Source organism: Oreochromis aureus, linkage group 22 (genome assembly GCF_013358895.1).
Source record: "Oreochromis aureus strain Israel breed Guangdong linkage group 22, ZZ_aureus, whole genome shotgun sequence".
NCBI classification, from domain to species: Eukaryota; Metazoa; Chordata; class Actinopteri; order Cichliformes; family Cichlidae; genus Oreochromis; species Oreochromis aureus.
Window position 1 is genome coordinate 9,342,920 of NC_052962.1, and position 23,807 is coordinate 9,366,726.

The following is a 23,807-nucleotide window of genomic DNA, read 5'->3' on the forward strand; positions in this document are numbered from 1 at the left end:
TGAAAAGTTTGGCTTGGTGGTTATGGGTGTTTCCCGCTCTCTTTCATGACAGCATCAACAAATCTATCGCCTTCTGCAGAGCTCAGGTACGCTCGCCTCTGTTTTTAGTTTTCTTGTTGCATTTTTTTTTTTGTATTATTTGTTTGAGGCAGAAATACACACAGGCAATGCAGACAAAGAAAGGACTGAACCAGCAGTGTGCCCACAATCCACTCATAGACATACAGAAGGAGGACTTGTCAGATGAGCCTCCTAAAGCTACCAGCCTACAACAATGTGAACACATGCTGAGATATCTGAAATCCTTTCACTCAAGCGTGTTAGCTTGGTTGGTCAGCACTATTTGAATGAGCTTTGCAGACATCTTTTTTTCTGACATTGAGGCAACTGCTACGCTGAATTTGAAGGACTGGTTTATATCCAGTGGTATCTGACTCTGTGAGATACTGCTGGATATGAGCTTTATTGCCCTAGTATGGAGATATGTTTATCTGAGATTTAAAAACTGTGAAAAAGTAGAAGAAAGCATTTCCTTCAAACTTTTGTGGTATTTAGCCTTTAGTAATTGATCAGTAGTGAACTACCTTTTTGCTTTTCACATTTCTGCCCTCATCTGGGTAGTGACCAAAATAATGTTTGGACATCTGACTAGAAAGCCTCTAGGTGATTGTCCTGGATCGCTCTCTACCAGGAGAGGCTCCAGGACACACCGAGCACATGTTGGACAGATTACGCTCCTTTTTTCCCTTCTTTCTTGGGCAGCTTGTTTCCCTCTTGGAGGACTGGTTAGGCAGAGGGACTAAGGATGCTCCCGCTTAGACTGCTTCCCTGCGATCCAGACCCAGTTAAGCATCAGGATGGATTGATGGCTGGAACTCCTGACTGTCACTCATTAGGCTGCTTGCCTTTACTTTTATCAACTTGTAAAAACTAATCAGGTTTTCTTCTTCCCTGACACTGCTAGGCAATGAATGTGATTACCAATGAACATTCAATCAATGTCACCCACTGAGCTGAACCAGACAGAGACAAACTGGCCTTCAGTGTGTAATACCAGGACACAGTTTCCATCAATGTTAAAAAATTCTGTGACATCCCTCCCCTAGAATCAGTGTTCACATACTCTAGAACTGATAACCATTAAACTTAAGTGTTGACCAGCTTTTTTTTGTTAATCAAATAATAGCTATAATTCTGAAAAACTTTTTATTGATATTATGGAAAGCAGATTCTAAATCTCTGTCTTTGTTGTCCTCTATGGGATTCATATATTTAACCATTTCAAAGTTTTACAGCGAGTGGTCTGAAAAAGGCAAAATATCCAGTGAGGGCATTTCTCTGGGTGAAAATAGGCAGAATAGATAACTCGTTACAAACAAGGTATGTACAAGATGTCAAACCTTGAAGCAGCTTTGATGTGTTGTACACTAAACTGGTTACGCATTTCCACAGTCCAGGGAAAACAACTCTGTCTTAGTCATGTGTGATCTCAGCAAAACACCTTTACCGCATTAGTCTTACTGAATTCAACGCTGATTCAATGCTGACTTTAAAAAAAAATGCTTACACCATTAGCTTACACAAAAGCAATAAAGCACAGTGTGCTTACTGTGTACGTTATGAAAAAACCCAGAAACATTTGACCTGTGGCTGATGTTCAGGGCATATTTCACCGTCTGATATGAATGTTCCACTAAGAAAGTAAAGTACATTTTGTTGCGGTTCCCAGTGCCCCGCGGATCCTCTGATACAGCATCCTGAATAAACATGTCGCAGTGTGACGCTTTGATTACTGCAGCAGGTGAATCATGGTGATATGAAGATGAAGAAGAAACAATGAATCGTTGTGTTAGCAGATTTCCTGCCTTTCTATAAGCCTCTTAACAAATGTAAAAGGGAATGGGGTGGAGAAGTGGCTTGTCACCCCAACTGTGTGTGCTTTAGCCACACTGGGGCAAAGCTTTGGAGCCAAATCCCTTCTTGCATTATTTATATCCCCAACCTCACCTTAGACTTGTGTATTTTTAAGATGATTTTTTTTTGTTGTTGCAGATTTTGTCATTTTTCTTACACTCCTTTCTAACATTTCTCCAGCTCCTTCCCCGAATCTTTTCAAAATGTTTGCACTGGCATCTTTTTCTCCATTTTTTTAAGCATGTCTCTCTCTGCTCAGCCTCCCATCAACTCTCTATACCTGTTTGTATTTGCATTCCCTATACCTGCTGTCCTCACACTGCTCTTTCTCCATGAGGAGCTTGTTAGCACTGTGAAAACAACCCCCTCCAAACATCCCCCCAAAAACCCCACCACCCACACCTCCCTCAGTGGCTGCTGTCTTAGTTATGGTGCTGAACCTGGATGTAAAGATAAGAGAGGGAGGATTCTTGTTTGATCAGTTCCTTTGCTGGTTCCCTAATAAGAGGTAGCAAAGGCAGGGCTGTGGGGAGAGGGTGTCTGGCTACTTATCTGCCACCTTCTCTGAGACATATCAAATGAGGGACGGAGAGTGCCAACTGAACTCTGGGCTCAAATGGCAGCAGTGGAGAAGCATAGCTGCACTGACCACACAGTTTCTACACTGGGCTCCAGATGCATGGTATGGTAACACTGGCTAAGTACAAACTGTCTGTTTATTTGCATCCATTTTCAACATGGTGCACCAATAAAACCTGCAAAGACTGTAAACAGAGTAGTTATAAGCTGCAGAAAAGCATCAAGTTCTTCTACAGCTTATTTTTTCTCAGAATTCTGAGAAAAAATAATTCTGAGAAAAAAGTCATAATTCTGACTTTTTTCTCAGAATTCTGGAAAAGAAGAAAAACAAAAGATGTGCCCATTTTTTCCCCAGTGGCCCTAATCCTCTTCCGTAAAATTCTTTCCAGCTCTGCAGAGAAAAAAAATCCCTGAATCAAATTATATTGGCTGTGCATATGTTGCATGCAGCTAGTTATACAGGAATAGTTTAGACTGAACAAGAAATTAATTAATGTCTTTATCAGATATATTCATGTGTTTTTTTGTTTTTGTTTTTTTGCTGTTTTATTTGTTTATACTGAGAGCCACATTTAAGACAAACTTCCACTGCCTTCCAATGGACAAAACTTGATTTATCTTTCCTTGTCAATGAAAGTGTGTTTTTCTAAAACACAGTTTTAAAATGCTAGCAGTTCTGTGCCAGTTCATTCATCTTTGTTTAAAAAGCCTATAAATAAATCCGGCACTTGGTGCTTCAACCTCAGCTGTGCTATTTGCCATTTCTTGGGACAAAGCACAAACCCAGAGTTACTACACAGCGCATGCAGAGGCCATGGTAGAAACGGTCTGGTTCAGTGCCGCTGTAGTTCTCCACTTCTGCCATTTCAGCCCAGAGCACAGCATGCTGACATCAACAGCTAATCAGAAAAGCATATTTCAGTTCCACAATATGATGCATACAGTAAACTAGTATACAGCTATAAGGTTTATGTTAAAACAGAGGATCTGTTGTTCATCTATTTTTAGTTGTTTTTTTTAGCATATTTCTTTTTTGTGCTTCACTCACACTTTAGTAGGAACCATAATATTCAAACATAGTATGTAATTTCAATTCATTGTCTGGCACAAATTTGTAAAAAGCATAAGGCAAGGATATGAAACTGTGGAAACCCGGAGGTAAAGAAGCATTAACAAATTCACTATGATGAACACAGCAGCAGTGACAACAGAGCTGTAGCATTACAGGAGGAGCTTTTCCGATGGTGGGTTGCCAAGTGGCTTACAGATGTACAGCTAGGCTGGCTAAAGCACATTAACAGCTTCGCCTATGAGATTTGCCATTTCGATTCTATACTGACTCAAAGTTATACAAAGTTCTACTGTGAAGGCTCCGTATTTCTCTCAGCTGAACTTTGAACGTTTGCACTTTTACAAGACAAAACAAAAACAGTAGGGTCATTCCATCAAGATTTAGGAAAATATTTGACTCGACAATCCCAATCGAGTCCAACTTTTCTTAATCCAAACATTAAGAAAATACTATTTCTATTCAACTTAAATGCTGAGTTGAGCAAATATGACAAGTTTTATCACAAAAACAAAGATTAGACTATCTACTGATATTTAAGTGCCATTAAAGACAAAATTCAATCAGAAGATGGTTTATGAAAGGCCCGCATATGTTTTTACACAACTACTAATTTACTAATTTTCTTTAAATAAAGATTTTCAAGATTGTATCATTTTGCTGTTCTTTGTGTTCTTCGCTGGCTGGTTGTTCATTCATACATTTATTTACAAAAATATGACTTTAGATCAACAGTTCATTCTCAGAGGTGTAACCCTGAAGGATTGGAAAGAAACAATTCCATTATCATTTAATCATCTAAGAAAGAGAAAGCAGGAGTGATGGAACAGATGGAGGGATTTCGTGTTGGACGAATGATCTGAAGATTCTCCAGCTGCGGTGATCCGAAGCTCTGCCTGACAGCTCTGCTACGCACAAGCGGTGCCACACACCAGACCACAGGTGACGGCCTGGCTGCATCAGCAGTCAGTTCAGATCTACCCAAGGCACGTGGCAGCGTGTGCAGACAGCAGCCTGCAGACTAAATAAGGCTCTGGCACCGTTATCTAGCATACTGGGATGCAGCTCAAAACCACAAACCTTATAAGGCTGCAGTTGGCTGTCTGGATGTCCCATTTCTGTGTTTTGTGTTTGTGCGAGCCTGTATGTGTTGTTGTGTTTTATTTGTTTAATGGTGGGCTGGTCAGCATCAGTATGTACTGTCTAATAATAGCAGCAGCTTGAAAACTGTTACCACAGCCCCCCTCAAAACACAGGATACGCATGCCACAAACACCCCTTTAATCCAGCCTAATGTCCTCCTTAAAGTATCTGCCTTCACAAACATTTATTGTAGACTGGCTGAGATAGTTTCACTTGGTTCCAAGACCAGTGGCACCCACATGATTCAAGAAAACATCTAAATGATCTATTAAACAGCACTTAAACTCGTATTAACATATCTTCTGTCACTTTCTAGAATTAAATGTCAGAAAATGCATTAAAAAGCCAATTATGCTAATTATGTAAGCAAATACTCCAATTTCCGAGAACACTAATAAGAACACTAATAATAAGGATGTCTTTGGACTGTGGGAGGAAGCCGGAGTACCCGGAGAGAACCCGCACAAACACGGGGAGAACATGCATACTCCACACAGAAAGACCCCGGCCTGATGGTGGAATCGAACTCAAGGACCTTCTTGCTGTGAGGCAACAGTGCTAACCACTGTGCTGAATAAAACATTAACATAGGAGAAAATTAGATCCAGATTCAGATTGTTTTAAATTTACGTACGTCTTTATAAATTAATGACTTTATTAATTTTTGATTAATGAGGATTTCATAATTAACAATAAAAACTGAATTAAAAATAAATATTAATCAATATGTCATTTATTAAAATTAGGTTTTGTTTAGAATAAATTAATGCAACCCTCACCCCCGAAAAACCACTTATACATTAGTAGTTTTGTAATTTAAAGTGTCATTTTCAAGGAGTAACAGATGGTTCAATTTATCACTTTTCAAGCATTTTCAAAAAGATTTCTCAAAAACTAAAACTTGCTTCCTTTTACGGAGGCCTGTTGTGATTGATGTTGTGTTGGCTCCTAAAAAGCCAAAAAAGCCACAAAAAAAAAAAAACCCTGTCAGAGTGAAATTTTCAGTTTTAGCAAATAGCAGCACGCTGCAGGAGGGAATAAGAAGTATAAACGTTCGCTGATACAAGCCGAGGCTGACGAAGATGATGGGGAGCATTCACTTTATCCTTATGAGAAAAAAAAAAACATCACTACTAGAGGCTGCCAATGACAAATTTGCTTTATTATGCTTGATGAGGTTAATATGACACCTGAGGGTAAATAATCAGATAACTACCACACGGTTTCAGATCTGTCTTCATGGACATGAGCCGTCTTCCTGAGTTCCCTTCATGATTAAAAACAACAACAACAACGATAACAAAACAGCTTTGCTACCGCCCGTCTGGTGCAGCGATGCTGTATGTCTACATGCTGAGTACATCTGAAATGATTCATAGTAACTTCTACCCCGCTTCAACTCCACCCACTGCCTACTGGGGAGTGTGGAGAAGTGCACTACTGTGAGTCTGAATATATAAATACTAGGAAGTGGTGTAACTTAAAATATACCTACAGTCAGAGTGGGAGCTTGCTGCCTGGGCCATTAATTGAGAGGAAGTCAGCATTATCCTGTGGACATGTTTTTTTTCCTTTTTAGTTCCAGGCACTTACAGGAAGCCGCTCTCTTGTTTGCTTGTATTTGCCTCTGTAAAATACATGTGTGCATTTCTTACTTCCTCTTAACTACACATAACCCGAGCACAAGAACAAACCTGATAGTAACACTGCAGCCAAGTACTAACCTTGAAAATCGTAAATTGAAAACACAACATCCTTCTTTTATAGATTTTTGCTTCATATCACCACAGACACACACACACAGACACACAGACACACACACACACACACACACACACACACACACACACACACACACACACACACACACACACACACACATCTACCTTGATTGTTGGCTGAGGTAAGTAACCTAGCAACAGCCTGCCAGACTCAACAGGTTGTGCTCACGGGAAGGAGAGGACACAAACAATAAACAGGACTGGAAATGACAATGTCCTCCTCTCCTTTTGACGAAGATTTACCTTCAGACTGTGCAGTAAGGTAACAAAAGAAAAAGCAGAACTAACAGGAAGCTTCATGTTTCTCTGGGGGCTGGAGTTCTTTTGGCTTTATTTGAACTAACTCTATGGATAACAGAGAAACAGGGACTACACTGTGTTTATCATTTGGGAACTAATGAGACTGTATCACCATTGCCAATGACAATTTCCCCCTGCTTCATATAGCTTAATCAATACGATCATGATTTCTGCTAAATAGTGGAAAAAGCTTTAATTGGTCCCACACAAACAAGCAATTAGTTATGCTGATTCCTGGTGTTAGTAAAACTTTCAAATAAATAGATTCTTCTAACAGAGTAAGAATCATGGATAGCCATTCTGCCTGGTCTAAAAGCAGAGACCTTTCACATCCTATAATCTGGTTTCCCACATGGTGATATAACCCTTGAAAGTTTACATAAAATGCACTTTTTGAAATTTTCTCTAGTGAGTTAATAGAAATCAAATACAACATCCTGGGCACCAGTGCTTTTCGTTTACTCTACATCACGGATGTTAAATACTGCCAGCGTTGTTACTGAAACTATGATACACTCCATGATTTCGATGGTGAAAATGAGATTTAGTTTCTTATGATGCTTGGAATTGTATTGTTGTAGCGTCTATACCAGTATAAAGTGCCTTCAGGAGACCGTTGTTGTGATTTGGTGCTATATAAATATAACGTAATTGAATGGGTTAACTGATATGGTTGGAGTTTTAGCTTCATGTAGAAAAAAATATTAGTCTGCATATATCTTTAATATATTTCTTTAAATTTAAACACATACACTGACATTATTATTAGCAGAAGTTGGCGCTGTCTTCCATGTAAACTTGGTTCTTGAAAGGCTTGCTTCAGCTATTATGGAGTCCTTGTAGATAACGGAGCGCTGAAAGTAGCTTCTTCTACTTTTTTAATTAAAAATGCAAAGGTTATTTTATCCAGTGGGAACTTTTCAAGTTTTTCTAATTTGATATGGAATGACAGATACTGAGTTAAACCCTGTTCATTTACATTCATGAAGGTGTCTCTTGATACTAAGCTTTCACAGTGTTATGCCGGCCTCCCCAGTGTTCTTAACTCAGTTAGCTCTTAATTTCACTTTAGTTTACTGTTTCTGGAGCTTTTAGTGTAATGGAGTTTACTTGTGCATTATTTCTTTTTAAGAATGTACCAGTTTGTTAATTTGATCAAGATTACTTTCTCCGATTTGTTCTTGTTTTTTCAGCCTAATGATGACTTTCCTTTTACTTGTATTGAAACTTCTTTGGACTATATACTGTATGCAGATGAACACTGCCAAATGAAAATGAAAAACTTGGAAACAGCTCCAGCCCTTTCATCTCCATAATCTTCCTGAAAGTTACACAAAAGCAGACCACACGTGGCTTTTTACCTTAATCGGTTAATTATTCAATATCTTGTGATCCCATGAAAACATAATGGTGGTTTACAGATGCAGCGACAAAGATCCTATATGATTACTCATTGAACTGACTGTACACAGCAGAAAATACTTTGGTTAGACTTTGGTTAGTTTTACTGCAAAGAATTGATCCACACTATAAGACAACAAAAAATTTACTTTATCTCAAAATTCTGGACAGCTACACTATTGCAGCTTACAGTAGTGCTTACCGCACCTCTGTAGTTAGGCTTTCTTTCTACCCACAACATCTGAAGTGGTCACTTGTTTGACAGCTCATACCTGGTGTCTAACAAGGTAGAAACCTAAAATTTAACATGCTAAGATATAGCACTTGTTTTCTTTTCTCTGATGTGATCTTGGAGTCATTTTGCTTGGGTAACCACTCCCGGTGAGATTGTAGCATTGTGTTAATAATGCATCTGCCCTCTTAATTCTTAAGGAAGTAGTAAGAGTGTACTTACTTCTTCGCAGGGCTGTACAGAGCTCAGAATAAACGTGCTTTTTCATGTGACTATGTGTGTTACGACTCCTGTTATTATGCTGTTTAATATGCAAATCTCAGTGTGCAGGTACTTCTCCGTGATTGGTGGATCCGAAAGACGGATCACACGGATTGGCTAACCAGCCGGAGATGGCTCATGCGATGACACCGTCATGGACGTCCAGTCATTCATCCTCGCCTCATTCCAACCGGCAGACCTTTTGTTACATGCCCAATGCTGTTCGCCTTATACAGGAGTATGTAAGGGTGGACTGCCTTTTTGTTTGATTATAGCTTTCTCCTGTTTAGGGAGGCAAGTTCCATTCATTTAGTTTGATTCTTTTGGTTAGTTAGGTTTGGTAAATCCTCGAGATAGGCTCCTTCTGTTTGTTGTTTTGGCTTTTAAAGCTTTTCTTTTGTCAAACAAAAGAAAAGCTATAATCAGCTTTTCTTTTGTTTGACAAAAAAGAAAAGCTAGCCTAACGAATCAACATATTGTAAACAATTCATTATGAAACTTTACCAGTTGTGTGATGTGGCTCCTTGGGGTCTGACGAGGATGGATCATTCTTATGTTGTGGTCTGGCCACCCTTAGACGGGCCATAACAGTGTGTAACATAAAGGGCCGAGTTTACTTGAGTGAATCAACATGAGAAAGAAACTCCCAGGAATTCATAAGCAACACGGTGAGTCACAAAGATCAGCAACTGCAATGACAAGACTGTGTAAAGGAGAGTTCCCACTTCTTGCATGCAATCTTTTTGTAAATACAGATAGTACTATTGTACACCAAAAATGAGTTGGTGCTGGTGGAACACGTGACTAAATCTGGACCTACGATTAAAACTGCTGTTGGCTATTTGCCTGTAATTCCATCATGATGTATTTTCCCACAAAAAATTCTTCCTGCTGTTTTGACAGCAGAACGTATTTGGTTCTTCCTATCAACATCAATGACAAACATTTCTGTCTGCTGTCAGTGCTTCAGAAGACTAAAATTATTTTCTACAGGCCAGAAGAAACTCAGTCATAAAAGCAGCACAAAAACCAACATATTCCTTCAGAGCATCTAAAATACATTTTACAGAGTACAACTGAGAGCACAGACAGTCTCCAGTGCACCATAGAGATACCATTATACCTGCCCTGACCCAAAAGAATGTTTACAACCTTTGCCTACAGGTTTGTTGAAATGCAGTGTAGAAAACAGCTAAGTTTGTCAAGGGAAGAGGATGCTAGCAAAAAAGTGAGAAACACTTCCTAATCACACATAAATCACAAAATGCAGCAGATTTAGCAATACAAGAACAACCGAGTGTGGGGTCCTTCAGCAATCACACAGTGAAGAGAGCTTAAAGGACAAGGTTGGTGGTGGAGAGAGTGTTGGGTGGGCAGAAAATATAAGGAAATCAAAAATAAATAAGGCATTGGACAGAGAGGGTATGGAAAGGCCCAGCGTGGGAGCTGTCATGGCCGGTTAAGTGGACAGGCAGCCCTGCTGGAGCTCTGTTATCTGTCTGCCGCAGAAAGTCAACCAGCAGAGAGGAGGGTATGTGTGTGTGTGTGTGTGTGTGTGTGTGTGTGTGAGGGGGCTCTGCTCTAAGGCAGGACACACACTGCGAGAAAGCTTTTTATTGCATGTTCTGTGAACAATCTCAGATGAACAAGTCTTTTAATATGGACATCATCAGTTTAATCTTTCCAATTACTTTTAGCAACTTAAACATCTTTATCTAAATCTGGTTTAATCATATTGATTCTCTGTGGGTTCTTTTTAAATCCATGCCTGCAATTACTGTAGCAAAGTATACAAATCCAAAAAGCAGTTACCAGGGCTTGGCGACGGCTCAGAAAGCTGCTAGAGCCAATTCTGAAACTGTATATGCTTTCAAAAATCAATATTATATCACAGTCTCTAATTACAGCCTGAGGCTTGATGCAGATCTTCATTAATGAGCCTAAATGACACATTAGCAATTGACGCGGGGAAACAGAATACCTCATTACCATATTGATTCTCAGGCAAAACTTCAGATAGCCAATTCTCACGCTGAATTAACAAATTGTTGCTGTGAGCCGTGCTCTTACTTCAGGTGCCAGAGATAATAAGCATGTGTCAGTGTTAATGATCACATGTGCGACAATATCATCTGGAATCATTACGGTGTGCTGCAGTAGCCACAGAGCTGTCTGTGATGGAAGCAGCACTCACAAAAGAAACATTATTTAACAGGGCAAAGACATTATCATTAATCGAGGACAGGACTAAATCTGTTTTAATTTTCATTGGGCTGACTCTCGATAAATTACACTGAAGACCTAAATAGCTGATGAAAATAAGAGCATGGCGGCCAATAACCATTCTGCATTTAAAGTTGATTACAGTCTGCAAACTTCTCTGAGAAGCCTGCAGACTGAGTCTATGCTTTTCTAAGTCTGGGTCTTATTATCTCCCAACTTCTGATTTTGGGGCGGCTGTAGTCTACCGTCACATGGGACTGTTTGCCAAAGTTAACACAGTCTGATAAACAACTAAAATGAATAGGAATACAGTGTGTAAGGTTCCTTGTTTCCATTCTAAGATGAGAGATTTGAAGCTTTAATTTTGAAATTTCAGTGGTGAGAACATTTGGGTCAAGCGTTCGTTATCCAGTCAAAATAGAAATCCCAGGTCCCAGCAGGACACATCCGTTAACTGAATTTGGAGGCGTGGTTTAACTTTCACAGTGTCATACTGCGTTTTTGGACAAAAGATTTCTTGGGACCTCAAAGGGTGAACTGCTAATTAGGGTGCTTTTCTGAGAACTGCCTACCTTCTAGGACTTTTTCCCCATTTAGATTTGCACCACCAATAACAGGCTAGCAAGCAACTTGGATCAATGTGTCTTTCATGATGACAGTGGTGTTGAAAATTGCAGGCTTGCATACATAAATAGACAATATCAGCTGAACAATTGAAGGGTTCATTTCCAAGTCAGAATTTTTTTTAAAGTTGATTCCTTTTTTTTATTTTTGAATTTCATTTGTTTTACAAACTCTTGCTGGCTGTTTTATATGTCTAAGCAACAAGTAATTAAACAATAGGCTAATTACATCATGAACAAGCTTAATGGTTGTAGCTTATTTGTAACAAAGACCTTTAAAAAAGATAAATCGCCCCAAATTTGCACTGAACAAACTACAAGACTTCTGGAAAAATGTTCCTTTTATAGAAGAGATCGAAGTGCACTGTAACACGTTTGTCGAAAACCAAACACAGCACATCAGCGCAAACACCTTATACCCACTGTCAAGCACGGTGGTGGAAGTGTGAATATTTGGGCTATTTTGCAGCCACTGAGTTACTCCTCTGTCTACCAAAGTATTCTAGAGTCAAATGTGAGGTCATCTCATGCAACAGGACAATTATCTCAAGCACAGCAGCAAATCTACAACCGAACGCCTTATTCTTTTCTGAAGAAGAAAAGAATAAGGGTGCTACAATGGCCCAAAGTCCAGACCTCAACCTGAATGAAAATCTGTGGCAAGACCTTTAGAGAGTTGTTCATAAATGATTGCCTGTAACATTAATCAAGGAAAGCAACACTGTAAAGAGGAGTGGGCTAACATGTCTCTATAATGATGTGAGTGACTGATTAAATCATACAGAAAATGATGACTTCAATTTATTGCCACTAAAGCTACTGAATCATGGAGTGTACTTACAGTCCTGCGACAACTCTCTTTTTCACATGACTGTAAATCATTCAAAAGGCTCCTCTTGTGTTACAGAGTACCTACCCTGTAGGAGAAGCTTAAAATGGCCCTAAAACAGTGATTTATAAGAACTTTTATGGTTTTTGAAGTACAGACACACAACGTAGGCAGGACTTCCTCCAAAAATTTTACTTACACTGTAAAACCTTAAGTGGTCCGAAAGCACAAGACCAAAATCTAACAATGTGACTCCATCCTGACTACATACCAACCAACCTGAAAGCATGAGAACATGACACAGAATACACTGCCTGGTGTAATGTTTTTTTGTTACAGTATTTCTAATGGTGCCCATTCATAAAACTAGCTGCAAGTAACACGACAACTCAAAGCTAACTGGTTAGTGATTCTACAGAAGTTGAGGTTTGGCTTTCATGTATTGTTGCTGCTCCAGATTGCGTGTAAGGGTAAAAAATGACTTCCAAGTCCTCTAAATGCTGCTAGATACTCTTTGGTTTGTCCACAAACAAAGCTTTTGGCTCAGTAACTTGACCAAAAAACACCTGGAGATACCTCAACTTGTCATCTGAGCTCAACGCCAAAACAGCAGAGCACATATCTATCGCCTAATAACTGGCCTGCTTTGTGTTTTAGTAGGGCTCAGTCACTGGGATGTATATAAGAGAATATAAATGTTAATAAAACCCTCTAAAAACTTTACAAGCACTTTGACTGAGCTCTAGAAGGTCATTGCTGATACAATTGGGATAAAGATCTAAGAGCTCAGCACTGCTTTCGTCTGCCTTTCTTGTAATCCAAATATTCCCACAATGCTTGCTCTGAGTCTGCTTTCAAACAGAAAGAAAAATCGACACAATGTGTTAATGTCTTGGTAACTTATTTCATATGGGTATTAAGCAAAACATTCTATAGGTTCAGTGTGTATTATATTTTCTCTTCATGTACAGATCCAAGCTTTTATCCATTGTATCCCCACATGACTAAATACATGAAGTGGATTCTATATGAAAATAACAGATGTACCTCATGCCTTCTGTGGATTTGTTCTGATAGTTGCAGTAGAGCTGCGGTGTACCCAGCATTGCTTCGGTGAAGACTGCCAGGAATCCCAAAGTCTCCACGAACAAAACCGAGTCCAGGAGGAGGTAGGTGACGTACGCTGCCACCAGAGTGAAGGCCAGCACGCACTGCACATAGTCCACAAAACGACTCCATGACCAGAAGTAGTTCCAGTCAAAATCTAAAGGTGCATAACATGAACATAACACAGAAATGAGTTTAAAATAATTCTTTTTAACAGTGCAACAGTGATGTGAAGGAAAACGATGGTTGTTAAGGGTCTAATCCTAACTATGGAATGCACTTTTATTTATATACTGCTTTTCCAATCTTAAGCTGCATCTGTTAAAACCAGAGACTATCAAAAGTCAGTAAATTCATGTGATTACGATTTTTAAAAAAAAAACTGGCAACCAATGAACGTACATGATACCAGTGACTGACATCTGACAGGCCAATAAAAACATTTGATGGTTTCCCAGATAAGTGGCTCCGTCAGGCTTCACAGTAATCTGTGATAAGCAATGCTCCATGTTTTGATGCAGCTTTAGTGAATACTCAAAGTCCTTCAGACTATAGGTCACATTTAACCATGCACTGATGCAGTGCTTTATTCTGTACACTTCAAGCTTATTATTTATCTCACATCAATATATAGATTAATGCAAACTCCATGCAAAAGGACCCAGTCAGTGATTTAACCAGGAAATGCTGTTCACTGCACCCCAGTGGTCACCACTGGAACCACTGGGTTGATCCTAATTGCTAAGTGCCTAAGCCTAACCAGGTGAGTTAAAATACCTACACCTAATCAGATGGAGTTAAATTAGCCCCTAACCAGGAAGATATGGCCTTCTTTTACTGTGGAGACACTTTCATCTGATGTAATTAAAGGAAATTCAAATACCTGACCCTAATCAGGTGAATTTAATTGGATCGACTCTGTTGGGATATTTTTTATTGCCAAAATTCTGAAAACAGTACCTCAGAATATGTCATTAAATCATTGCATTTGGGGTAAACGTTCTTCTAACTCGTAATTTAATTCAAAAAGTGTTTATTCCCAGTGGATGAGCTCTGCAAACCTTTTAGTAATCTGCACATTAGGTTGTAATATTTCTTGTGTAGGTTTCTTTTTCTTATAGGTAGGGCAGAATTTTTATATTCATAATTAAAATCCCAAATGCTTATTACCATTTGGAAATGATGCTCGAGTCATAGTTTAAGAGTCGTGCAGGCAATTTTGTGGTGCCAATTTCTATTAATTTCCCATTTCTTGTTTTCCAGCGCCGGAGACAAGGGATCATCTACTAATCCTCTTTTTTTAAAATTTATTTATTTATTGAAGCCTCAAGTTGATAAAATCAAACAAACTACTGCTGTCATTTTTTATTTATTTCATTAAATAACTGCAAAATTTAATATGCCACAATTCCCTTCTCATAGTCAGAAAACACGCCATGTTACCATGCAACAAATATCTGAGCTGGGCCCCACTGGAATCAGTTCTCATTAAGATTCTTGTAAAACAGAAACATTTTACTTGAGGTCTTGATGAGTGGATGGGGGGAGGAAGAGAGAACGTGGTGAAAAACTGTGAAAGGAGTGTGTGACGGTCAGCCAAGGTTATGTTTTTTTTCCGATGTAGTAATGGGATGAATGGGAATCGAGACACTGATGAATGATTTAAACCCTGTTATCAGTCCCAACGCCTCGCATGTGCATTCTTGTGTGTGTAATTATTAGATAAAGATTCTGAGCACAACAGCACTGTCTTCCTGTAATAAGCAAACAAGCCAATACTAATCACACTGTTATGTCTCCTGGCTTCATTGCCTAAGACTCAACTTTAACTGAAGGAAACGATGACAATAAATCAACTTTGCCTAAAAAGTCTTTGATGACTAAATAATACCATAAAGATATATCGTATGTAAGGCAGTGAAACCACAACACACAACTGAGAAAAGAGGAGAGTGAAAGCTTTAACCATGAAAGTCTAATCATAGCTGAACTCCCACTGCTGCATCTCAAATGCAATTTCTACAAGCAACAAATGTAATCGAGCTGATTCACTTAATCATGTCTAAATGAGGCTTTGCTTATCTAAGTGGCACATCTAAGTGCTCCAAGAAGGCCAACTGCATAGGCCTGTACAGGCCTCCTGAGAAAAGCCTATGAACTGCAGAAGAAAAACAGAAAACAATACCAAATGCCAACCATTGTTTAGCTCAACTAAATGCCAGAATTGGACAAGCCCTTCTTCTTTTCTTTTCTTTTTTAAATTTCACACAGACTTGATAAAATCTGAAGTGAAAGAGTGGAAACGTTTATGACATTTGAGTTTAAGAGTGAATGGATGGTTGTGTCATTATAGAATTAATGGCAACCGATTCTGACATTTCGATGGCATTTCCACATATATTTACGCAACTGTGCCAGAAACCCAGCTCTTTAAAACTGAGCCAATTCAACTGTATCTCTTTGAAAGCAAAGCTAAACAAATACAACAAATGTAATTGAATACATCTCAAAGAGCCATTCAAAGCAGGTCATAGCCTGCCAGTCCAGTACACACTAAGATTTTACCATGGGAAACAATCAGTATCCAAGATGGTAACACAATGTAGGATTGAACAAAAGGAAAGTGGAGCTTTCAGTGGTACGCTGGAGCATGTACTTACTCCTGTTCTGAGTATAATTAAGAATACCCACAGACAGCTGTTATGTGTGCTCTAAAGCAGTGTTTATACTGCAGGTGTAGATATCTGGTGTGGTTGTGAAGCCCTGCTTGCAGCTGAGCCAAAGGACTATGAATCTGGGCCAGCCAGCGCCAGGCTGGCACTCTGTGATAACAGCCAAATATAGTCAGAAGTGATGAAGGGCAATCAAACATCGTTCAACACCAACCTGGAGCTAAAGCCATCACACCAAGTACAAAACTGAACATATGGTAGGAACCACATGTGACTGCAGGTAATGAAAACAATGGGTGCCAGTTTTGGCAGTAAAACATACATATGTACAGTTAGATAATAGTAGCAGTCGTAGGCAAGGCACTGTTTGTGCCATCATGTTTTACTAACCTGTTGTATCGTTGGGTAGCTATTTAGATAGCCAGCTAGCTAACAAAGCCAAAATGATCCGGTAAACTCACATTCTTGTTTGAATAAAGACCAAAACTAAATTCTGCAAATTGTTTTTTTTTAAGCCATAACACAGTAATAAAATTATATTATATTACATTACATTACATTATATAAAATTAGAAAATTATCCATCCATTACCGTAGGGTGAGAGGCAGGGTACACCCTGGACAGGTCGCCAATCTGACGCAGGGCTAACACAGAAAGACAACCATTCACCCAACTAACGCCATGTCTTTGGACTGTGGAAGGAAGCTGGAGTACCTGGGGGTAACCCACGCAAACATGGGGAGAACATGCAAACTGCACACACAAAGTCCCCAGCCAGATGGCGGAGACGAACTCAGGACCTTTTTTCTGTGAGGCAACAGTGCTTTTTTTACAATTAATGTGTAAATAAGTAACTTATATCCAGTTAGCATATTAGCAACAACAACATGGTTGTGTTTCAGGATTGAAAGGTGTATGGGGACTGAAGTTAAAAACACCTTTTATTCCCAAACAAAGCAAAAGTACTCAGTGTTAAAGTTTGGCTCTTTCAGCAACATATAGTTAAACTGTAAATGCTACCTTTTTATTTTTACGTGTGATCTGAGAACTTCTATAACTATTATAATTTTAACTTGGAAATTCTGTGGGGTAAAATTCTTCATTTTGGTAATTTTCATCATGCTTTTAACTGAAATAGTTAAAATATATATATATAGCTATATATTTTTAGATATTTCAGAGTTTTTGATTATAGTAAAATACCTTCCTGGAAGATGTCATAGCTCATGAGCCATTTTATGGGATCCACCAAATTGATTTCAGGCATGAAATGAGCAGAAGCAGAGGTTTTCTAGCAGCAGCAACCACCACCTTCAACCACCACAACCAGCTTCCTCTTAAAAGTGCATTACAGTTTTTGCATTCCCAACTTTTCTAGGGTTTGCATGGGTCACAATGACATAAATTTCAACCTCAGATGGTGAGCATAAGGCCAGATGAAGGTGTCCGCAAGCAGACTTGCCCATGGAAACACTATACCAAACAGCACCAACTCTGCATATGCACTTCTAACAGACTTTAAACAGACCTCAAAGAACTCAAAGAACCTCAAAGAACTATGACAGGAATGATGTCTGCAAATGTTTGTGTCTGTAACAAAGTATAATCCCCATGTTAAAGTCATATACATTTCTGTTGTGACAAGTTTATGGATTGGAAATGGTACCATCAAGAAGATATGTCCTGGTATACATCCTTTACCAACAGCATGCATCTGGAGAATGTTAAGCTTTATGGGTAAAACTAGCTTCCCTGCAAGAAAATCTAAAGAACAAGGGTTTGGTTTTGTTTGATTTCAGATATATCAGCAATCTGTCTCTATACCGCCCTTTTTCTTTTGAGCTGCTTTTAAGCATGTTTCTAGCAACTGTCCTTCCAACACAGGGTTTGTTTTGATTCATGGCCCAGAAATATGGCGCCGTGCTCCCACAATACATTGCGCCGTTACGTCAATTCCAATGCCCTATATCTTATTCAGGAAACTGAAAAATAAAAAGTGCTCAGTTTGCATGTTCTTCCCGTGTCAGAGTGGATTCTCTTCAGGTACTCTTGCCTCCCACAGTCCACAGTCATGGATGGGGTTACATATATTGTGATTAGAGATGGACCGATCCGATATTACGTATCGGTATCGGTCCGATACTGACGTAAATTACTGGATCGGATATCGGTGAGAAATTAAAATGTAATCCGATACATTAAATAAAAAAAACACCTCACAAAACTTGCGACACGGAGTAACTCGGCTCATAACCGTAGCACGTCGGAGCAGTGTGCTCACGTGATAGAGCGGCTGTGTGTATTTGTAGCCTCCCTACCAAACCAGCATTTCATCTCCGAGGAAGTTATCCCAGAGAGAAGTAAAGCAAGTGTGTAAGTTCATCTCTGAATGTTTGTAAAGCATTCCCATGTTAAGCTTAACAACCGATATATGGAGTGACTGCCTCTCTCTCTCTCTCTCCCTCACCTTCCTGCTGCTACTTCAATCGTGAAACTGCTTAACGATCAGCTGATCGGCTTTTCTGTCGCGAGTCCGTCTCTCTTCTTTGTTTTTGGCCCACTTTGCACCAGAAAGAGGAAACCAGCGGCGGAACAACAGCAGCACGTTTAAGCTTGATAAGCTGTTGTTAGAATTTATTTAATATTACTTTCTACACCAGGATCCTTTTCTACGTAGCTGACTGCTGGTAACTGTGCAGGGGCGGATCTAGCAAAGTTTAGCCAGGGGGGCCGATAGGGCATTAACAGGGAAGAGGGGGCACAAAGACATACTTTTCTTTCTTATTCTCATTTAAAATGTCTAGCTTTTAATAAATAATTATCTGAATCTTACACCCAAAGTTTTAATCTGATGTAAAATGTATAGAAGTCCATTACTGTATATAGTAACTGTTAAGTCTAATATACCCTAGTAAGCTATAGTACTTTTTCCTTTGGGAAGATACCATCTGTGCAGTCTGCAATTCTGTTGAAGAAAGATGTTGAATCCATTTAATTATTCTTGAAAAATAATTTATTTCTGTGCATTTTTTTTCACCCTGCATCAAATTAAAGTTGATTACATCGATTAAGCATCATGACGTGGAGGGTGGGGGGTGGTTCCCTATTTTTTTTTGCTGGGAGTTTGCAACCCTATTAGTTAGGTTGCTTAATATTTCTGCTAAGTACTCTTTAAAATACCAGAATAGGGAGGATGGAGTAGGTTTAAGTTTATTAGATTGATCAGTGTTGCTGAACTATGAAATATTTTGGGTGCAGTGTATTTTTTACATACAGGTATAACAGAATAGCTTTAGTGTTATTGTTTATTTAAACTTGAGTATGAACTTATACAAAATGCAGCAAGATATTAAAAAAACAGTTTTATTGATTAAAAAACACACTATATCGGATTCATATCGGTATCGGCAGATATCCAAATTTATGATATCGGTATCGGTATCGGACATAAAAAAGTGGTATCGTGCCATCTCTAATTGTGATTCTAAATTGACTGTGGGTGCAAATGTGAAAATAATAATAATAAAAATAAAAAACGTCAAATAAAGTATTTTGCATCGCATCACATTGCCATTATTAATTCAAAATTAGCCACAGATGTGAACATGAGCGTGAATGCTCTCTGTTAGTCCCGTGAAAGACTGCTGAGTTCTTCTGTGAACACCCAGCTTATGACAGCTCATGATACACCAGGTTAAGAAAATGGATGTGTAGATGTAATTAATAGGAAGTGGAATGCCTCTCCTATATCAGCTCTTTCTGCTCCTTATAGCAGTAGCTTGTCTAAACAAGTATGAAGTGCAGTGTTACCTATAGAATTGAGTAAAAAAAAAAAAAAAAAGCACCTGAAAGCTGCACTGTGTAAGGCTAATTTAATAAAGGTAATTTCATACTGCACCCTAACCTTTTTGAGCCATAACATCATTTGTTCTCCTTCTCGATGTAAATGTGTGAGCACTAATGTATCGACAGGATTTCTTTTTCTTGACTTCTCTCCCAGTTTTCGCTGATGTAAGGAACCGGGGGCTGGAGAGGCTTTCATTTCATGCCTTAGCATGAAATGAAAGCCTCATTTTTTTCCATCTTGCAACCTGACTGCATGCTCACCGATTCTGCAACACCTTTCAAATGAAGACTGTTAACCTTCGCAAATAAAAGGCAAACACTATGACCAGGACATGCATCTTCACTGTTGTGCAATTTCAGCTTCCTATTTCAGTAAATACACTCCTTCACGTCAGTGCTGCCTCGTAATCAGCTTTCAATCCTGCATGTTCAATTTCTGGAGACTTATTTGCCTTCAGCACTGAAAAGTAGCAAACATTTTTTTAAAAGTAGTCTGTCGGCCCACTTCACAGGGACCACAAATGGATGTTTATCACTGTAGTGTACCTTGGCCATTCCCTACACCCTCTCTTGCTGTGCCACTTGCGTGCCCCGGGGAACTCTCGCCTTCCTCTTTAATCCCCATGCTGTGTGGCAGCCGTAGTGGCACTGTGTGGGAACAGACTGAAGCTGCACACAATAGACTCCCCGCGGTGGCCGAATGTCTCAGTTTGTAGTCCTGCAGGGTTGCGGTACATGTGTAGGAAGGCACGGGTCAGAGCTGGCGATTTCAATCGCTTGTTTACCGGCTGTTTCCTGCCAGCTTCACTTAGGCCCCAGAAAAGTCTAAGGGGGTAGTTGAAATAATGGCTGTCAGTCAAAAGCACCCGTGGGAGAAACGAGAACATTATTATAAAAGACGGTTATAACAACCCGGGAAATTGAACCTCGGATTGCAGCGGGCTTCATTTTCTGAAATTTGGACAGGTAGCTTTTTCACGGTGACTAATAGGCTTTCACTGCCAAGTCACAGCAACTTCCTCCACATTCAGCCTAAAAGTTCAGCTCCTTCCTGCCTGTAGGGAATGGATAACTTCACCTACAGGATAAGGTGATATATTCTAAGCTGCCAAACCCAATGAAGCTATACAGGTGCAGACCCCCATGGGACCAAAATGAGCAATGAGCCATTCCCAGACAATAGAAAGAAATGGAAATCTTTTGTATTGCCATGTACCTCCATAACATCATTAGGCCAACATCTCTGTGATATGGGACCACTGAATCATTGTGACATAATCACATAACATAACTGTAGTTATTAAATTCTTCACAACATCAGCACAGGGATGCTTTTCTTTTTGTGGGAAAAATGCTACAAAAGAGGCTTCTTTTAACATTTGGACTTTTACTAATTAATTTTTTCTTTAAAAAAAAATTTGGGATTGTATACTGTCTGGGTGTAGCCACATGATTGAGAAGGAACATAAAGAATTAAGTTTCCCCGCAAGACAAACTGTAATGTGAACAGTGAGTTTACCACCCAGAACAGCTTGTGTTTCGCCGACTTCACAGAAATACTAAGTTACACATTGTGTATTGCTATTCAGTCTAAAAGCCTAGTTAATATTACCAGTCCATTTTCTCGAGTTCTATGCAGTCCGCAACACTGTATAGGTGATGGTCATTTTGCAGCTAAATTGCCGTCCTGCAGCAACCTTGTCAGTACTTGTGGAGGGATGTGTGGTTGTGACTGGACACTGAGTGAATTTGTGTTTATGTAGACCAGCAGTGTCGAACTCCGGCCTCGAGGGCCGGTGTCCTGCAGGTTTTAGACATCACCCTGGGTCAACAACACCTGAATCAAATGATTAGTTCATTACCAGGCCTCTGGAGAACTTCAAGACATGTTGAGGAGGTAATTTAGCCATTTGAATCACCTGTGTTGAATCAAGGACACATCTAAAACCTGCAGGACACCGGCCCTCGAGGCCTGGAGTTGGACACCCCTGATGTAGATGTTCTAAAAGTCACCAACACTGATACCCAGCATTCCCTTTACACTCCCAGGTTTCCATTTTCCAATGAATTTCGCAGTAGGATGTCAAGGAAGTGATCTGCTCATCGCTTTGTCATTAATGGCCAGTCGCTAGTGGACATTGTAGGCTTCTGTTGCCTAAGTACTCTTCTAATGTGATTAGCACTCACTGATATGTCATAAATTTCCTTAGCTCTCACTGGCAGGTGCTTCAGTCGCTTGCCTAACAGTTGGACCCAGTTCATGTCATCAATGGTTATTCTGCTAGCAGTCATTTGAAGTCCCTTGAACTCTCATTTGGTCTCCGGTCGTCATGTGACTGCTAGTTGCTTCCTGTGTGGACGCCCCTTAAGAAGACGTGTCAGGAAGCAGAATGTTCTTCATCATTAAGTTAATCATGACGATTCCAAAAGAAAGGGCAACACCATCAGCACAAAGTAAAGATATGTACTCTGCTTCTTCACAACTACACCCTGCATATGTATCTTTGTAGCTGATAGCCTAGTAAAGATCAGAAGTTAAAGTAAGTGCAAGTGCACTGGCCCATCTGTTAAAACTGTTGTTAAAGCTTTCGCGTTTCCATACTAAACTTCTCTCATTTCCCTGAACTCTGTGTAGATGTGCTGACTGGAACAAATGCAAAAATGTCAGATATTTGCATTCACAGAAGTAATAAAAGGCCTAATATAAAAATCAAATTAGATGACTGAATGGAGCTCAAAACAAATGAAAGTGTGGATGTGACGGAGAGAGCTGCACCCTTTAGGGAACCAACACAGTTCCTGTCATGGTGGAGTGGAGTTTCACATTTTGGTTTCCTTGTTAAAAGTTCATATTTATTCTGCTGCAGATTTAAAAAAGGCATCCAATTTCTCCTTTTATAGATCCTCTAAAAAGTTTGACTCAAAAACAAACTTTTGCACTGTCTTCTTGCTTTTTCCCCCCCAAATCCTTTTACCTCCACCTGAGTGATCGCCGGCATTTCTGCTTCAGACACAGCCAAATGATCTGATCTTTTAATCTTCTTAAAGGATTGCAGCAGGCAGTCTTGCACATAAATCACACTGAGCTGCTATTACACCAGGACTTAACTTCTCTCTGAAAACTACACATGCCACAACAAAAGACTTACAGTCCAGCACCGACGCACACATATGTGAGTGAGTCTGAGGCACCTGTGTATAGAAAGGCTGCAGCTAGTCACATCTATTGCAGCTTCCTTTGGGCCATCCTGGGAAGTTCTATTAAAAGTCACCTACCTTCTGTCTGTCTAGGTACAAATGTCCTGCTGTTTGATGAAGGTGCCTGGTGTGATAATGCCGCTGTGCTCTTATGAGAACAAATGAGGTATTATTGAGGCTCAGAGAACGCAAAGGGAACAAACTGGACAGTCAGACAAATGCACAGGTTGAGAAACTGTCCTGAGGACTAAACAGCACCACAGTGAGTCACTACAGAGCGACATGGTGAATATCTGCTCCCTCTAATGTGTTATTCTGTGCCGCAGTTTTGATCTAACAACAGTCTTACAGTCCTCTCTCCCTGTGTGTTTTCTCACTTTTTATCGACGGCGGACTACAGCATGCTTGCTCTTGATATTTTCACTAGCGAATCAATGAACAGCAGCAAGGCCGCAAAGCTGCGATCAAAGAACATGGCTTTCTGTCAGCAAGGGTCTAATGACACTTGGCAGAGCTAACTGATCGATGACCATTCAGAGCCCAGCAATAGCAGCTTCCACATGTGGTCAAAGTCACGCAGCAGCAACACACACAGGTCAGAAAACACTGAATCAAAGAAGCAATGACG

At 39.7% G+C, this 23,807-nt stretch overlaps 1 protein-coding gene across 2 annotated transcripts in view; it reads right to left on the reverse strand.

Annotated features, from left to right (window-relative positions):
• Positions 1–23,807, reverse strand: part of LOC116315960 (solute carrier family 66 member 2) — a 38,814-nt gene that overhangs the window by 5,535 nt on the left and 9,472 nt on the right. For both annotated transcript variants that reach the window (XM_039605832.1, XM_031734411.2), the window contains one exon: positions 13,403–13,619. In XM_039605832.1, the coding sequence (XP_039461766.1) occupies positions 13,403–13,619 (217 nt within the window). The remainder of the gene's footprint in view (positions 1–13,402; positions 13,620–23,807) is intronic.